The 15533-nt window shown below is 38.1% G+C and overlaps 1 protein-coding gene across 2 annotated transcripts in view; it reads right to left on the reverse strand.

Moving 5' to 3' along the window:
- The window catches only part of LOC140169605 (uncharacterized), an 83572-nt gene that overhangs the window by 1560 nt on the left and 66479 nt on the right, over nucleotides 1-15533 (reverse strand). Inside the window, exons 2-10 of one of the 2 annotated variants that reach the window (XM_072192869.1) lie at nucleotides 14258-14746; nucleotides 8657-9118; nucleotides 6873-7184; nucleotides 5809-5895; nucleotides 4159-4404; nucleotides 3802-3990; nucleotides 3150-3225; nucleotides 2343-2428; nucleotides 865-1101 (exon numbers count right to left, since the gene is read on the reverse strand). In XM_072192869.1, coding sequence (XP_072048970.1) covers nucleotides 881-1101; nucleotides 2343-2428; nucleotides 3150-3225; nucleotides 3802-3990; nucleotides 4159-4404; nucleotides 5809-5895; nucleotides 6873-7184; nucleotides 8657-9118; nucleotides 14258-14746 — 2168 coding nt within the window. In that variant the 3' untranslated portion in view covers nucleotides 865-880. The remainder of the gene's footprint in view (nucleotides 1-864; nucleotides 1102-2342; nucleotides 2429-3149; nucleotides 3226-3801; nucleotides 3991-4158; nucleotides 4405-5808; nucleotides 5896-6872; nucleotides 7185-8656; nucleotides 9119-14257; nucleotides 14747-15533) is intronic. The other variant, XM_072192870.1, reaches the window with a different exon arrangement.

The following is a 15533-nucleotide window of genomic DNA, read 5'->3' on the forward strand; positions in this document are numbered from 1 at the left end:
TAGCAATAAGCATAGTGACTTTGAGGGTTCTGAGGTTATTGGGATAAATGTTCTAATGGTGTTGAAGGTTACCATATGGGTTTTTTAATGTCTTGATTCCAGACGGGCGTAAGTTAGTAAAGAAAGAAAGAAAGAAAGAAAGAAAGAAAGAAAGAAAGGAAGAAAGAAAGAAAGAAAGAAAGAAAGAAAGAAAGAAAGAAAGAAAGAAAGAAAGAAAGAAAGAAAGAAAGAAAGAAAGAAAGAAAGAAAGAAAGAAAGAAAGAAAGAAAGAAAAAGAAAGAAAGAAAGAAAGAAAGAAAGAAAGAAAGAAAGAAAGAAAGAAAGAAAGAAAAGAAAGAAAGAAAGAAAGAAAGAAAGAAAGAAAGAAAGAAAGAAAGAAAGAAAGAAAGAAAGAAAGAAAGAAAGAAAGAAAGAAAAAAGAAAGAAATAAAGAAAGAAAAGAAAGAAGGAAGGAAAGGAAAAACGAAAGGAAAAGGGGTAAAGGGAAAGGAGAAAGCATCGACATGCGCAATTGTTTGATCTAAAAGCGGCTACATGATTACAATCGCGTCCGCACAATGGCTGTTAGAATAAACAAGCATATCGCTCTGAAATTTCGGACCTCTTATTTTGCAAACTAGCTTCAATTTAGAGTGAAAATAAAATGGAATAGCAAGTGCCAGAATATGGATAAATAAAGTAGGTAGTTAGATGTTTAAATTAACCGTAATGAAGAAAACGATAATAATAACAAAATATAGCCCCAGGTAATTGATATTTTCCAATTTTGCATGGTACCACTCCTTATTTCGTACAATGATCGGGATTCAATGTCCTCAAATCTTTTCCCAAAACTCTTTAATTGGAAAAGGTTAGCATACTTACTTTATAGCATTAATGGCTAAATCCCTGGGTATAGGTTTACGCGTCCGTTATAATAATACGCCCTGCTTCTCGGCGTATTACTGAATGGTGACGTTTGTGGATCATTTATACCAGATGTTTTTATCCCACGTGATGCGGTAAGTAACATGCGCAGAAAAACCAATATGGCCGCCAGACCGACCACAACTACTATAACACACGACATGCTGATAACAGCAATGGAAGTGTCACTGAATCCTGAAAAAAAATTGGTGCAGAGTTAGCAACTATACACGTAGTCTAGGAAACTACAAACTTTGTAAAAGTTGAAATTGAGACCTCCCGACATGCGCGTATTTTTCGGGGGGTGGGGGGGGGAGAGGGGCGGAGGAAGAAGAAGGGCGGTAAAATAATTATTAAAGAAAAAGAGCGAACAAATTCTTAAAAAGTCGTGAAACCAATGCATGGAACTATACATCAACATTTTTTTCTTATGGTCGCTAGCGCCTAATTTTTTTTTTTTCAAACAATCAAAAACAATTGGGTCAACCTTTTCGGGCTGTTGATGAAGGAGGCGGCACAATTTACCTTTTCTGCAGCCCTCGGGTGGGAGAGGCCACAGTACGCCGCTGTCCCGGGTAATAAAACACCCCGCCCTCCCCCCACACACCCACCAACCGCAGTGCCCCACACATTATAAACATAAATTACGAAATCCTGTTTCAAATTCTCAAGAATTCCTCTTGACATAAATGGGCATAGCAAAATATTAATTAATTTGCTGCTCATCAGCTTCATTAAAATGACTGAATCCGAAATGACCAAATTTGTAAAATTTAGTTCCTTCTCATAGGCCAATGTCATATTAAAGGATGGTGCCCGACCAGCCTTGGTTGAACGACCCTGACCCCTTTGAACGAGAGCCCAAATAATGTGTTTAATATCTGAAGGATCCATTGAATACTGTATGAAGAAAAAGTGGGTCACCTTCGGCATTATTTGGCTCACAAAATCTAAACAAATCACATAACACTTTTCAGACCTAGTATTCCACAGGGTCAATAAGTATGTTGCGATAAGAATAATATGGGGTTTTTGTTTTATAAAAAACTCCAAAAAAAAAAAAAACAAACAAACTAACAATAATTACGATATTGTGTCAATACTTATACAACATTATATTATAATGTTCACCCTGTATATATATAGCCCGATATTTAAAAGGTTTGTGTTCGCTGGGATGAAATCGGTATACTGAACAGTATTTTTGTTATATAAAAATGTTATAAAACACCTTCATTACATCTGTATACCCGGACATTAATGATCAACATGTCATTAAAACATTTTCACCAAAACCAAAACACGTTTGTAACACGTTCATAACGTGTTAAAATAGTTTTTGAGCGGTTCACTCTGCTTTTAACTGACAACACCGATAATCAATGAAACAAAAAGAAATCAAACAAATAAATCACAATGTATCCGTCAATATTTACCTGGTCTGGCACCGCCGCCATCTTCGATGCCACCATCATCTGGAACAATGTCAGTACATGTAATACCACCAAAACCGACTGAACATCTAAGAAAAAACACACCACATTTTAACAATAATTAAAAAGTCCCCCAATACTTTTTAGCATAACTCAAAGAATGTTTTACCAAATGTAAAAATGTAAAAAGTTATGTAGACATGTGGACCAATTTACAGCGTCACATGTCATTGCGTTCAGTCACAATGGTTACTTGTGTAAAAAAGATACCGTTTTTAATGCTGCACATGAATAGGCCTGACCCACTGTATTATAATGTGAGTTGCTCCTATGGACTCAGATGCCACTTTTTACAACGTTAAAAACGGTATCGTTTGTACAAAATGAACCATTGTGACTGAATGCAATGACACGTGACGCTACAATTTGTAAAACAAATAAGGCTACATAATTTTCAACTTTTACATTTCGTAAAATATTGTTCGATTTATTAAATAAAGTATTAGAAGGGGAACTTATAACTTGTGGACCCTATTCTTTATAGAACAGTGAACCTTTGTGATACAAATCGACGTGATTTTTGCGTGATCCAAAACTACTGCCCCGTGAAGCGCTTTCCGCGATTCGCCGAACGCGAGTAATGAATTACTCTATGCCATACACTCGCAATGTGATTGACGAAAGCCATAATGCAATCAATGGTTACCCTTAATTTATAGTAACCCATATTTTGAGTAAAAAGCTGCCATCAAGTAAAAATGACACATAAGGAATGAGTAAATTATACATTAAAATGCCCAATATACTTACTGACAAATTGCAGTATCCCTTCCAGTGTTACTGACACACGTACCACCATTACGACAGAAATTTGGCGGGCAAATGTCTGCATGAATCATATTAAAGTGAGAACAAACGTGTTTGTTAATCATTCTAATGTTTTTGAATTTTGGATGTTATAGATTTCGTACAAACGAGAGCGTACTTCATTTTGAATCAGCTTTTATTTCAACATAATTGTTTACGTGAAGTCAATTGACCTGAGGTCACCCGAGGTCGATAGTTAAATGGACATGCGTAAGGGGTGGGGTATGGGGTGAGTGGTTGTGTAAACATCGTTGTAAAGGACAATACAATATAATTTCGTACTATTCTTTTTTTGAATATGAATTTATTTCTGATCCCGTGACTATAAGTTTTGATGAGATATACATTTTGATTAGGTATATTATCACTTTGAACCAACAATCTTATAGTTGTTGTTTAATTTTAACAAGTAACTATTCAAACTGACAAGATCTCAAACTCATTATTTGTCAAGATTACCCATTTCATTTTGAAAAAAAAAAAGATTCTGTTATGTCCCCCTCGGAATACTTGCCAAATTTAAATAGATTCTATTCATTTGTGAGGATTTAATTTAAAGAATGTACAGTTGACATGTACATGTGAACCATCTTACCACATATATCACCGACGTTATCGAAATCGCCATCCTCCTGCGAAGGGTTCTTATTTAATGGGCAATTGTCACATTGATCTCCCCGCCCATCGCCATCCGTGTCTTCCTGATTCGGGTTAGGATTATCCGGACAGTTGTCACATTCGTCCCATATACCATCATTATCAGTATCAGGATCGTCTAATACGTCTAATACAGATGAGTAAAAAATATGAGTCAATTTAAATTTTTTTTAATTATTCGACTGCTGTAACCAATCAGCACTTTTGAATCAGATCAAACGGACGTCATGTGTTTACGTACCGTGCTCACATACAAAATCCTACATCTAATCCTGACAATTATTGCTTTACTCACCTCGTATGCCGGGACAACGATCACACGCATCCCCATATCCATCCCCATCTGAATCAGATTGATCTGGATTTCCATCATTTACACAATTATCACATGCGTCACCGACGTTGTCATTGTCGGCGTCGGCTTGGTCAACATTTATGTCCATTGGGCAATTATCGCACGCGTCACCGACACCATCTCTATCACGGTCTTCTTGGTTGGCATCGGGGACAAACGGGCACACGTCAGATTCGTCACTAATACCTAAGGAACAACAACAACAAAATTCAAGGCAAAGATATGTAGATCACTATAAGCTTACATTGCACACAGACATGAACTAAACTCAACCCAGAAAGTATCGAAACGATTATAGATGGTCAGATATATCGGGAACTGAAATATATAGCAAAAACTTTAATGTGCATAAAGCGCAACTTTCTCCTGCGCATTTTGATACCTCTTTTGTTGCTCTACGATAATCATTTGGTCGAGTTATGGGCGCTTGAGTGGCTTCAAGTCGGATTTTGCACTTGGCTCCTATTCAAGCCAAATGCTTTCGTCGTGTACACACCCCATACACAAAATCAAGACAAAGGACACCGATGTGCTCTGTTTACTTAACCATGAATTTTACTTTATTTTACTCCTTCGACTTCCAACTACAATACTTGCTACCCTTTACTTATCTCTGAATTATCTCATGAACTCTCATGAACTCTACTGACATCTCAATACTTGGTGTGCCCACCATCCCTGTCTATCACTGCCTGGATTCGTCGTCGTATGTTCTTATCTTTTGGCTTGAATAGGAGCTAAGTGCAACTTTCAAAATCTGACTTGAAGCCACTCAAGCGCCCATAACTCAACCAAATGATATCGTATAGCAACAAAAGAGGTATCAAAATGCGCAGGAGAAAGCTGTGCTTTATATACATTAAATAAATAGGTTTTTGCTATATATTTCAGTTCTCGATATATCTGACCATCTATAATCTTTCTGGGTTGAGTTTATTATAAATTCGTTATTGGTCAGAAGCCACATTGTCTGACTTACATGTATGATATCTTAAAAACATAACAACAGCCATCTAATATCAAGCTACATGCATTTGCCCTCAACAGGATCTACAATAATATAAAATAAGGTTTGTAAAATATCAAAAACTCCATAGCTACATTCAACATTAGATTTAAAATAAAGCATACGGGATTTAAAATTCAAACCTGTAAGATTAATTTTAAATCTAAAATTGATTGGTCCCTTATTACAACCTTAAGGATTTTTTTAAATCCTTGTAATTTAGAGTGTAGACCAAGTTTAAAGTTAGACCTTGTCTAACTTGTTTTGTTCATACGGACCCGAGTGTCCACTAAAGAAGTGAGTATCAATAACCTGGTATAGAATCAGTAATCTGGACTACCTATCAAGATTAGTCCTGCAGAGATTCAACCTTTTGGTACTTAAATATCTTATTCCATATTATTGTAGATTATGTTAAGGGTAAAATCATGCAGCTTAATATTAAATGGGTATGTAAGGAATAATAAAGGGAAAGAAAACAAAATTAAAGTGATCTCTCCATAAAGTGTAACCTCCATAGTTAAGTCTGGTTTAAAGTTAGACCTGGTTTATGTAGGTCTAAAGACATAAATTATATAATGTACCATCATTATCGTCGTCGTCATCACAAGCATCTCCTTGGCCGTCTTGGTCATTGTCCAATTGATTAATGTCATCAGTATATTGACACGCTGTAAAGAAAAGTAACACCAATATATTGACAGTCTGACTATAATGGGGGGGGTGTAGGATTGATTTGTGTCATATTAATCAATCTAATAAGCTAATAAATCAAAGCAGTAATGTATGATTTGCATAAAGAATAGATTCCTATTTAAATGTTAGTTTTCACTGATCACATTGTCCCCTTTTAATTTCTAGCCAAACAAATGAGGGAAATTGAAGAAAATTGCCATTTTATTCCAGCGCCTACCATGCGTGCATGTATTAGCTCGCCGTTCATATTAGTATCATGATTATTGGCGGAGCTTCATGCAGCTTGGATGTACAAACAAGACATAAGACGAATAGCAATATGCACAAGATGAATAATCTCCGGATTTAATATAAAAACTTAACGTTTATTGTAATTAAAGCACTTCAGGCTTAGTCTTTCACGTGGTATTTTAGTACACCACTGGGCATTACAATCATGCAAAAAGTAGTCATAAAAAAAAAAAACAAATAGAGGGCATCGCTGCGGAGCAAATCACACATTGTAACTCTTAGTATCACTCCGGTTGGTGTACAAATTAGGTATATCAGTTATAACCAGTATTCAGTGGCGTGCGCAGCCCCTCACAGGTTGGGTGCAGGGGCAAAGCCACTGGCGGGGGTCCCGGGGGCAGCCCGGAAGCTCTGGGGTTTAGCGTTTTAAAAGGCCAAGGAATCCTATTTTGAGGGGGCACATTTTTACATTTTTGCACCGTCAAAAGTGACGGACTCTTTCATAAATACTTTTTTCTGAATTTCTCAGAGATTTTTCCTTCCACGGGACCTTCCAATTTCCCCCGAATGTCCAACAAAAGTGGCGACCGCCCCCAACCCTCTGCGCACGCCACTGCCAGTTCTGTAAAGGAGTACTGAAGGGTTAATACATAAACACCTTAATTTTTTCACAATTCAAACTGTATAGACGTAATACTTTATAAATATACTACGTATTTACCTGTGCAATCAGAGAAAACGGAACCTGTTGCTGCTGTAGACGTCCCTGATGGACAGCGATCACAGACAACTTGAGCACCTGCGCTTTGATAGAAACCCTTTCGACAGGGAATGCACTCAGTACTTCCTACGTTTGGTTGGTACGATCCTGGATCACATTCAAGGCAGGATGCCTGATTATCACTCGGGTGGTATGTACCTGCTTGGCACAGATCACAGTTAAGTGAACGTGGACTAGACTGAGCCGATCCTGGTTCACATGGAGTGCAAGGAGTTAGCCCTGTTGATGAACTCTCACCTGACTGACAATACGCTGAGAATAAAATAAAATTACACATAATGTATGACCTATTCCTCATATCATAAATCTAATGTTATATGTGAGCCAATCAAGCAAAATAAGGACAATATTGCCAGTTGTTTTGATTTTTGAGCCCATTTAACATTCAAATCCTTTATGTTTACATAATTATACACAATCTTGACTTTCTTTATGACGTGCCACTTCTTAGCACTATATCAAAAAGTACTTTATCATCATGATCATGATGTTTAAAGTCATAATGTACGATCTTATAACATGAATTTGGTTAATTTTTTTCAAACCTGATTTGTTGGCATATTTGTAATGTTTACACATGTCACAACTTGCACCTAAATGGAATCAGCCAAATTTGTTGTGTTTGTAGGTAAACAGAGCAAAGTTCGACATAAAGTCATAATTCAAGAAGTGGGTTTCGTTTGAGAATATGTTATGCGCAGAGTAGCATAACTTAATACATTTGCAAGGCTCCAAAGAAATAAAATACAGTACCAAGTGCAGGTACATATGAAGTATACAATCATGCTTTCAAGCCTGAAAGACAATTATGTGAACTCCACTAATTGCAAGTCTTTGCTATGTTTTTAAGCTGTACGGAATTAATATTTTGTTTCATTCCTAGCCTAGCACGCTTACTATTCAGAACGCCGCATTAAAAGCCAATAAGACATGAAACAATGATCTCTCACAAAGTTGTTTCGATTAATCAATATTGTTATACCATGTACACGGTATAGTGATGAGATCAGATGGTGTTTAACATGTCAAGATGTTTACAGCATGATTCGATATTTCGGGTATTTCTAGCCAGAATTACCCGAGGATTTCCAGATAGAAATTCCTTACAAAAATGAGACTCTAAATTGTTCCATAGTTTTTGGATATTTATGTCTTTTTCGGATATATTATTTTATCGCTTAATGAGATAGCTCACTGGAAGCAGGTTCTGTCCGTGGACCCGCCATTTTATATGATTTTTTGGCATATTTGTAATGTTTACACATGTCACGACTTGCACCTAAATGGAATCAGCCAAATTTGTTGTGTTTGTAGGTAAACAGAGCAAAGTTCGACATAAAGTCATAATTCAAGAAATTATGACCTTATGTCTGCCCATAGAACTGCGTGTTAAACGGCCAAAATAACAAGCAGTGTTTCTTTCACGTTACCTCGTTATTTCAGCTCAAAATGGACAGAAACCATTCCCGATCATTATTACTAGTATTATTTTAGCATTTTTAGTACATAATGACACATTTAAAATTTGAAGGAAATCGTACATTAAGCCTTTAAGTATGAAAAATCACTGTTCATGATGCTGTTCTCATTCGGTAGGGACATACCCACTCTGTTTCATTGTTAGGGCAATGTGAAGGCAATGGAGACACATAGCTTCTATTATTCACAACGATATTTTCCGTCCGCAGCATCATTTCGAATTAAAAAAAAATATGAGTACTCACCCAGACACAAATCAGCAGAATTGGATCCTGTTGTAAGCGTTGACATACTTGCTCCACATAGAATACATTCAGTGCTGAATTCCGAATCTTGATAGTAGCCAATATCGCATCGCTTGCACTCGGTAGACGCTGAGTTTTCCTGAATGGTCCCGGCTTCACAAGGAAGGCACACCGCGGAACCAGAATTTGGTGCATATGTCCCAGGTGCACATGGCGAACATTCACTCGCTCCTTTCAATGGTTGGGAATAACCAGGATCACACAAAACGCACGAGGAAGCAGCAGAATTAGGCTGATATGTACCTGGTTGGCATCTATCACAAGAGGTGGCACCAGCATTGGCCTGGTAGGATCCCGGCTCACAATCTTTACACGATAAATCTATTCCTGATTCGCTTTGGTACGATCCAGGATCACAAGGCGTGCATCCTGAAACTGACACTTGGCTACCCGGCTCACAAACTGCAAACATGTATCAAACAAACTAGACAGTGTTCATAGAATATAACCTAGCCGTTAAGTGCAAATGACCCCTGAATGACCTTAGAAACTAAATGACATTTGCCTCCAAATTTAAGTGTGTCAGCTAAGAAAGAATTGCTCGCTACAAGAGGAAACTGAATATATTTAATCAGAAAAAATGAACAGTTTACCAACCCAAAGTGTTATAATTAAACACGACAAATAAACACAAATCCCGACCGGCACACAACTCAACTTGAAAAAAAAAAAGCAAGGGAATGTGCCGGCATGGGAATCGAACCCCCGACCCATCTCTAGACGACCGCCTTATCCATTAGGCTACCAGCTCCCACTGATACAATACACACAAACAAATATTACGCAAGTAATGTGTCAGCTAAGGTTATTGTATAATGTGCAAGTCCCAACTAGGCACTACTTCATTTTGTGTGAGAAGTTGCATTTTAAAGTATCTGGTAAATGATCTTTTAAATGACATTTAACCTCAAATCGTACTTTAACTGTTGTGCACCAGCTAACGGCAATGCATGACGATAAGTAGCATTTTTAAAAGTATTTCGTAAATGACCTGAAGTGACCCATAAATGATCTTTGATCGCAAGTTGGTGAATGTACGTGTGCAAGTCCCACATCTGAGCTAATTTATGGAAGGAGTAACATTCAAAGCCCAAATCATGTTTTTGACTCCTGTGACAAGTACGTGACAAATTCGAGATCTTCGAGAATGAGGATGAATAAAATGCCAATATGGAAGATTTATTATTGCCACCAACAATGAAGTAGCAGAGAAGATCATTCATTCAAGAAACAAACCTCGCAGATTACATCTTTTAAGTGATCTAGAGTAACTAAGGCAAGAGACAAGATCATGAAAACATATGAGACGTATCACCATGACACAACAAGGCCAAAAGGAGGCTAAGAAAAAAACATGAAGATTCTTACAAGTTAATAATGGAGGAAAACCTTAACAGTAAGCTGCATGAGGAGACATTAATGACATAACGAAATGAAACGCATGCAGCGAAGGGCCAGCTGGAGGGCGACATACATAAGGGACGCGTGTCAAATTGGTTTGACCACTTTAGGAACCTGCTTGGAAGTCCCCCTGACATAGAGGATGAAGATGAAGCGATAACTCTAATCCTATTTGAACTTGACGTCAAAGATGAGCCATTTGACCAGGAGGAATTTGGAAAGGCTAAGGCGTCACATGTTGAAGGAAAGAATTGCAGAGAACATGGCATACCACCAGAGGTATTCAAAAAAAGCAACTCGGATGACATTGTATTAGATTTCTGCAATGATGTACCGCTAAAAGAGAAGCGAGATCAGTGTTCTATTCTTAACATTGTTACGATGTCGACACATTCATATTTGAAATCTTGGCTGGCGTACTCTAAGGAGACACCCTAGCCCCATACCTGTTTGTGGTGGTTCTTGATTTTGCTCTGAGAATTGCAATTGATGGGAAGGAGGAAGAGCTTGGATTTCACCTAAAAAGTAGGAAAAACAGAAGAGTTGGGCCAGTGATGGTGACAGAATTTGATTTTGCCGACGAGATTGCACTATTATCCGAGGAAAAGGGTAAGCTCAGGAAATGCTCTAAAGAGTTGGAACAGCAGTAGGGTTGAATATGAAAACATCAGGATGGTAAACTAGACGGCGAGGTGGAGAACTTCAAATACCAAGGTACATCGGATTGGGAGTACAGAAAAGGATGTCAAGATACGAAAGGCAGTAGCTTGGAGGCCAAGCTTATAGATATCTGTAAGTTATCTCTACCCAGGAGATTTAAGCTCTGACGTTTTGTTGCGACAGTCGAGTCATCTATGGATGCGAAGTTTGGACTGTGTGATGTGCCCAGAGTAATTGAATTTGATTATCTATCTTTGTTTACATCTGGAGTTATTTGTTTACAATTAAGGTGTAAGACTTTCCAGATTACATTATATGTTGTGAAAGTAGTAATTGGCTATTAATATAATGGGATTTTTCTGTGTTGGTATCTAAGACAATGTAAACGCAATTCTTCACAGTTACTACAGTGTTGTTGTGTGCTAGTTGCTGTGTTCACAGTCCATATGCCTTCAAAGAAAGGGCATTACGAACCGGAAATATCTTACGTAGTCAATGTACTACTATCCAATAATATCGGAGAAGATCTAGAATACGTCAAAGTGCGTATTTCCTCCAAGAAAGGAATATACTCTTCTGACGACTTGTTGAAGTCTGGTTTATGAAACACACACTTGTCAAAATTAGTGGCAACAGAGCGGATAAGGAGGCAGGCCTGTTTTCCTGACGAAATTGTGTGAAAGGTGAAAATAGCACCGGGGCGGGGGTACTCAAGTTTAGTAGGAATGTGCCGGTGAGAATTTGAAAGTGGATCCATAAATATACCAATTTTTCAAGAAATTTGGACCCATTGATATATCAAAAGTCAAAGTTCTTGGCCAAATTTAACCCAAATTGTCTTAGTTTTTACAAATTTTCCCAATTTTTTTGTGGACAATTTCGAAACTAGATTGAGGCAAAATTGGGCTATTTTTTGAAAACAAGGCCCATTCATATACCAAAATTGGCTTAGAAAAATGGGTCATTGATATACCAAAAGGCCGAAAATGCTACCCATATTAGCGCCACGTCCCCGTATGGTCATTTGTACTAAGTACCCCCGGGAAAAAGCCCCCCGGAAAAAAAGCACCAAATGAAAACAAGCAGCCAATACCTTTACTCTTTAGCTCTGATTTAAGACCTCATTTGTTGGTTGAAAACTGAAGAAACGGTGGTCTAAAACATAATAAAGAAACGAAATCAAAAGTTGCACTTTTGTGTTCTAATCAACGAAAGCACGACGCTAGTTTTGACATGGAAGCACTGCGTTCTCTTGTTCGTGAACGCTTTGTGTGCAAATCAATAGGACACCAATGGAGCAAACTGCAACTTTTAAATTGTCATCTTCCTTGGGTTTTTGGATCGTCATATCTTTATTTCTTGAACAATTTCAACAAAAGCGGTCTTAAATTCGAGCTAAAAGTTGCAGCTATTGGCCGCTGGTTCCAATTTTGACATATCTGTCTTTGTTTAGGATATACAAGGGGTGAACATAACTGGTGCCTTAATTCTTTAGCCGAGAGCCGGGGATTGCACACATGCATTGACATTCGCTGATGTACGAAAGTTAAACTCCAAGTTTAAAAATCTAGGGGTCACTTCCGCTCATTTACAAAATATCTTGGAAATACTACTTCTCGCACAAATTAAGTAGTACATAACTGGGACTTGCACACATGCATTGACTTTAGCTGGTGCACACAATATTCTTGATGAAATTCATCAGGTTTGTGTGATACAATTAACAGAATGTTCTTATGTCGATGACATTTTGGAGATTGTCAACGAAAACCGGGTTGATAATTTAACCACTCATCTGAATCAAACCGACCCCACGGACAATATTAAGTTTACTTATGAGAAAGAACATGATGGGTCAATACCGTTTCTCGATACACTTATCGTCCGCAAACCCGATGGTACTGTAAAACTGCTGGTTTTACAGGAAAGCAACGCACACAGACCAGTACCTCACCTTCACTTCGCATCACCCAATACATCATAAGAAGGATATAGAACAGGAAGAGGACAAAATCAAACGCGCCCTAAAACAATGTGGGTACCCGGAGTGGACGTTTAACCAGGTAAAACGCAAAATGAACAATAAACATATGGCAAAACCAAACAAGAACAAGGACTCCACAGAGAAAAACAAAGGACTTGCCATCATTCCATATGTTGAGAAATTGTCTGAAACGACCACTCGCATTTTTAGAAAGCATGGCATCGCCACCGCGGTACGCCCTCATACTACCCTGAGGAAATTGTTAGTCCACCCCAAGGACAAAATAGACACTAGACAATAGAAACCAGATTGGGTGAACATAAGAAGGAATCGGACAAAGTAGCAAAAAGTAAAGGTATCTTTACTAGACAAACCAGAAAACAATCTCATTGCGAACAATCCAAATCAGCAATCGCAGACCACGCAGTTCAGCATAATCATGTAATCAACTGGGACGGCGCCAAAATCCTCGACAAAAAAGTGGTTCGGGGGCACGCCGCATCAAAGAATCCATGTGGATAAGAAAGAGAGCTCCAAACACCATGAACAGAGATGACTGGGCCATTTTCTCAGTCACGTATACGATCCACTTCTGGGCGCTAGTTCGCCCTCTGTCGGTGACCAATCAACCAGAAGGAAGGATCAAGTACCATCACTCCGATGATAGCCTTCGACCAAGATGGCCAAAACTGTCAGTTCAGTAAAATTAAATTCGTTTTGACAAGAAGAACATTCTGTTAATTAATGGTGCACACAATCGGAACTCCGAATTCGGGTCAAATGTCACTTAGAGGTAATTTCCGGTCATTTAGAAAATACCTTTAAAATGTTATTTCTCACACAAATTAAGTAGTGCAGAGTTAGGACTTGCGTATGCATTGATCTTTGCTGTTACACAAAAGCTGAATTACAAATAGGGGTCAAAGGTCATGTAGGGGTCATTTCCACCTAACGACTAGGTTGTGTTCAATGATCACAGTCTAGTTTTTTTTCTGTCTTTCTTTCTTCTTTCTGGTCCACTGCACATTTATGCTCAGGCCGATTTCGACAATTATTATGTCTTCAGAATCTTGCACCATATACCATAGAATCTTGCAACCAAATGTCTTAAAATGCATGCTATCTCTTTCACAAATTAAGTAGTACAGAGTTTCGACTTGGGTATGCATTGACCTTAACAACTGATGCCCAAAATTTATAGTCATTTACGGGGTCACTTCCGGTCATTTACAAAATACCTTCAAAATGCTATTTATCGCACAAGTTAAGTAGTACAGAGCTGGGACTTGCACACATGGATTGACCTTAGATGGTTCGTAAAAGTTAAACATCCGATTAGGGGTCAAAGGTCATTCCAGCGGCTAGGTTGTGTTCTATGAGCACCGTCTAGTTTTATTTATTTTTGATTGATTCCCTTCATGCACTTTATCATGTTCAAAATATGAATCGTTTTAATATGAGAATTGTCTTCAAAGTAGGTTTCAAGTTAGACATACCCGACATTATTGTAGCTGAAATTGAGAAAGTACCGGCTGTAGGATCGATCGAAACAAATGAATAACCTTCTATCACGTCTGCTAAGTTTCCTATACCAAAAGCAGAGATTTGACCAATGCCAGGACCAAATTCTAATTTTATTCCATTATTACACGTAGGTGTAATGTTATTGCAATTTAATATACCAAGAACATCCCCTGCTTCAACCGCAATACGAGACGATTCTGGCATTATGTCGTATGCATTAGCCACATTAGCTGTCACATCTGCAGCAGGAACACTGGTAATACCGACGATATCGTACGCGCTTCCTCCCAATGGTCGTAGTACTAATAGTTTGAGAGGCACTGCTACACTTGGATAAAAACCCCATGTTGTCAACAGTCCATTACACAATATTTCGGCATTCTCGACCACATAAATTTCATAACTGCTTGTAACTGCCTTGGGTATGGGACGATCAATGACATCTGGTCCATCGAAGCACGCTGTAAAATGAGAAATCAAGTTTGATAAAATCAAATTAAATTAATATGATCGATGCTCTTCATCAAGTTTCAAACTATTAGTCAATATGTATGTTAAAGAACTTATATAGACGAATCCAATTTCACGGATTGCTGCTCCTCAACGGCAGCCATTAGCCGCGACGGGTACCCAACTATCCCACCTAAAATGTGGGATGATGTGGCCTTGAAGGGTATTATAAACTGTATTCTATCACCCGTGTGACACGTAGACAAAAGAATGATGACAGTTTACAACACAAAAAAATCTAAAATTGAATTTTAAGCGGGTTTAATCCACCCAACTGGGTACTCACAACACCTGTTTGGTGCATGCGCGTACCAAATATGGCCGACCAAATCCTGACCATGACTTGGCTCGTTGGATTTGTCTATATGTAGTTAATTGTAACGCTGACCTTTTCCCCAACATGTTATTTCTAGAAACACTATCATTATCTGATCACTTGCAACAAAATGGCTCACGTTCAAAGACGAATTTCACCATAGCATCACAATGCACCATGCTTTTGCAAAACACCCTAAAACTGGTTCCTGATACATGCAAGTTCCCATTAAAATATACACCAGTGAGAGATATATATCTTGAGCTATTAGGATTTAAATGGTTCAAAACGTAAAAAGTAGCAAAAGTTTAAAAAATCTTTCCCCTGTGTGGCTTTTCACCCTTTTTTTCAACTTTGTCCCATTTAGTAAAGTAGTAATTTTTACATGCAACAATGTGCTCTTATAGGTTTAAGACTGTTCG

Source organism: Amphiura filiformis, chromosome 14 (genome assembly GCF_039555335.1).
Source record: "Amphiura filiformis chromosome 14, Afil_fr2py, whole genome shotgun sequence".
NCBI classification, from domain to species: Eukaryota; Metazoa; Echinodermata; class Ophiuroidea; order Amphilepidida; family Amphiuridae; genus Amphiura; species Amphiura filiformis.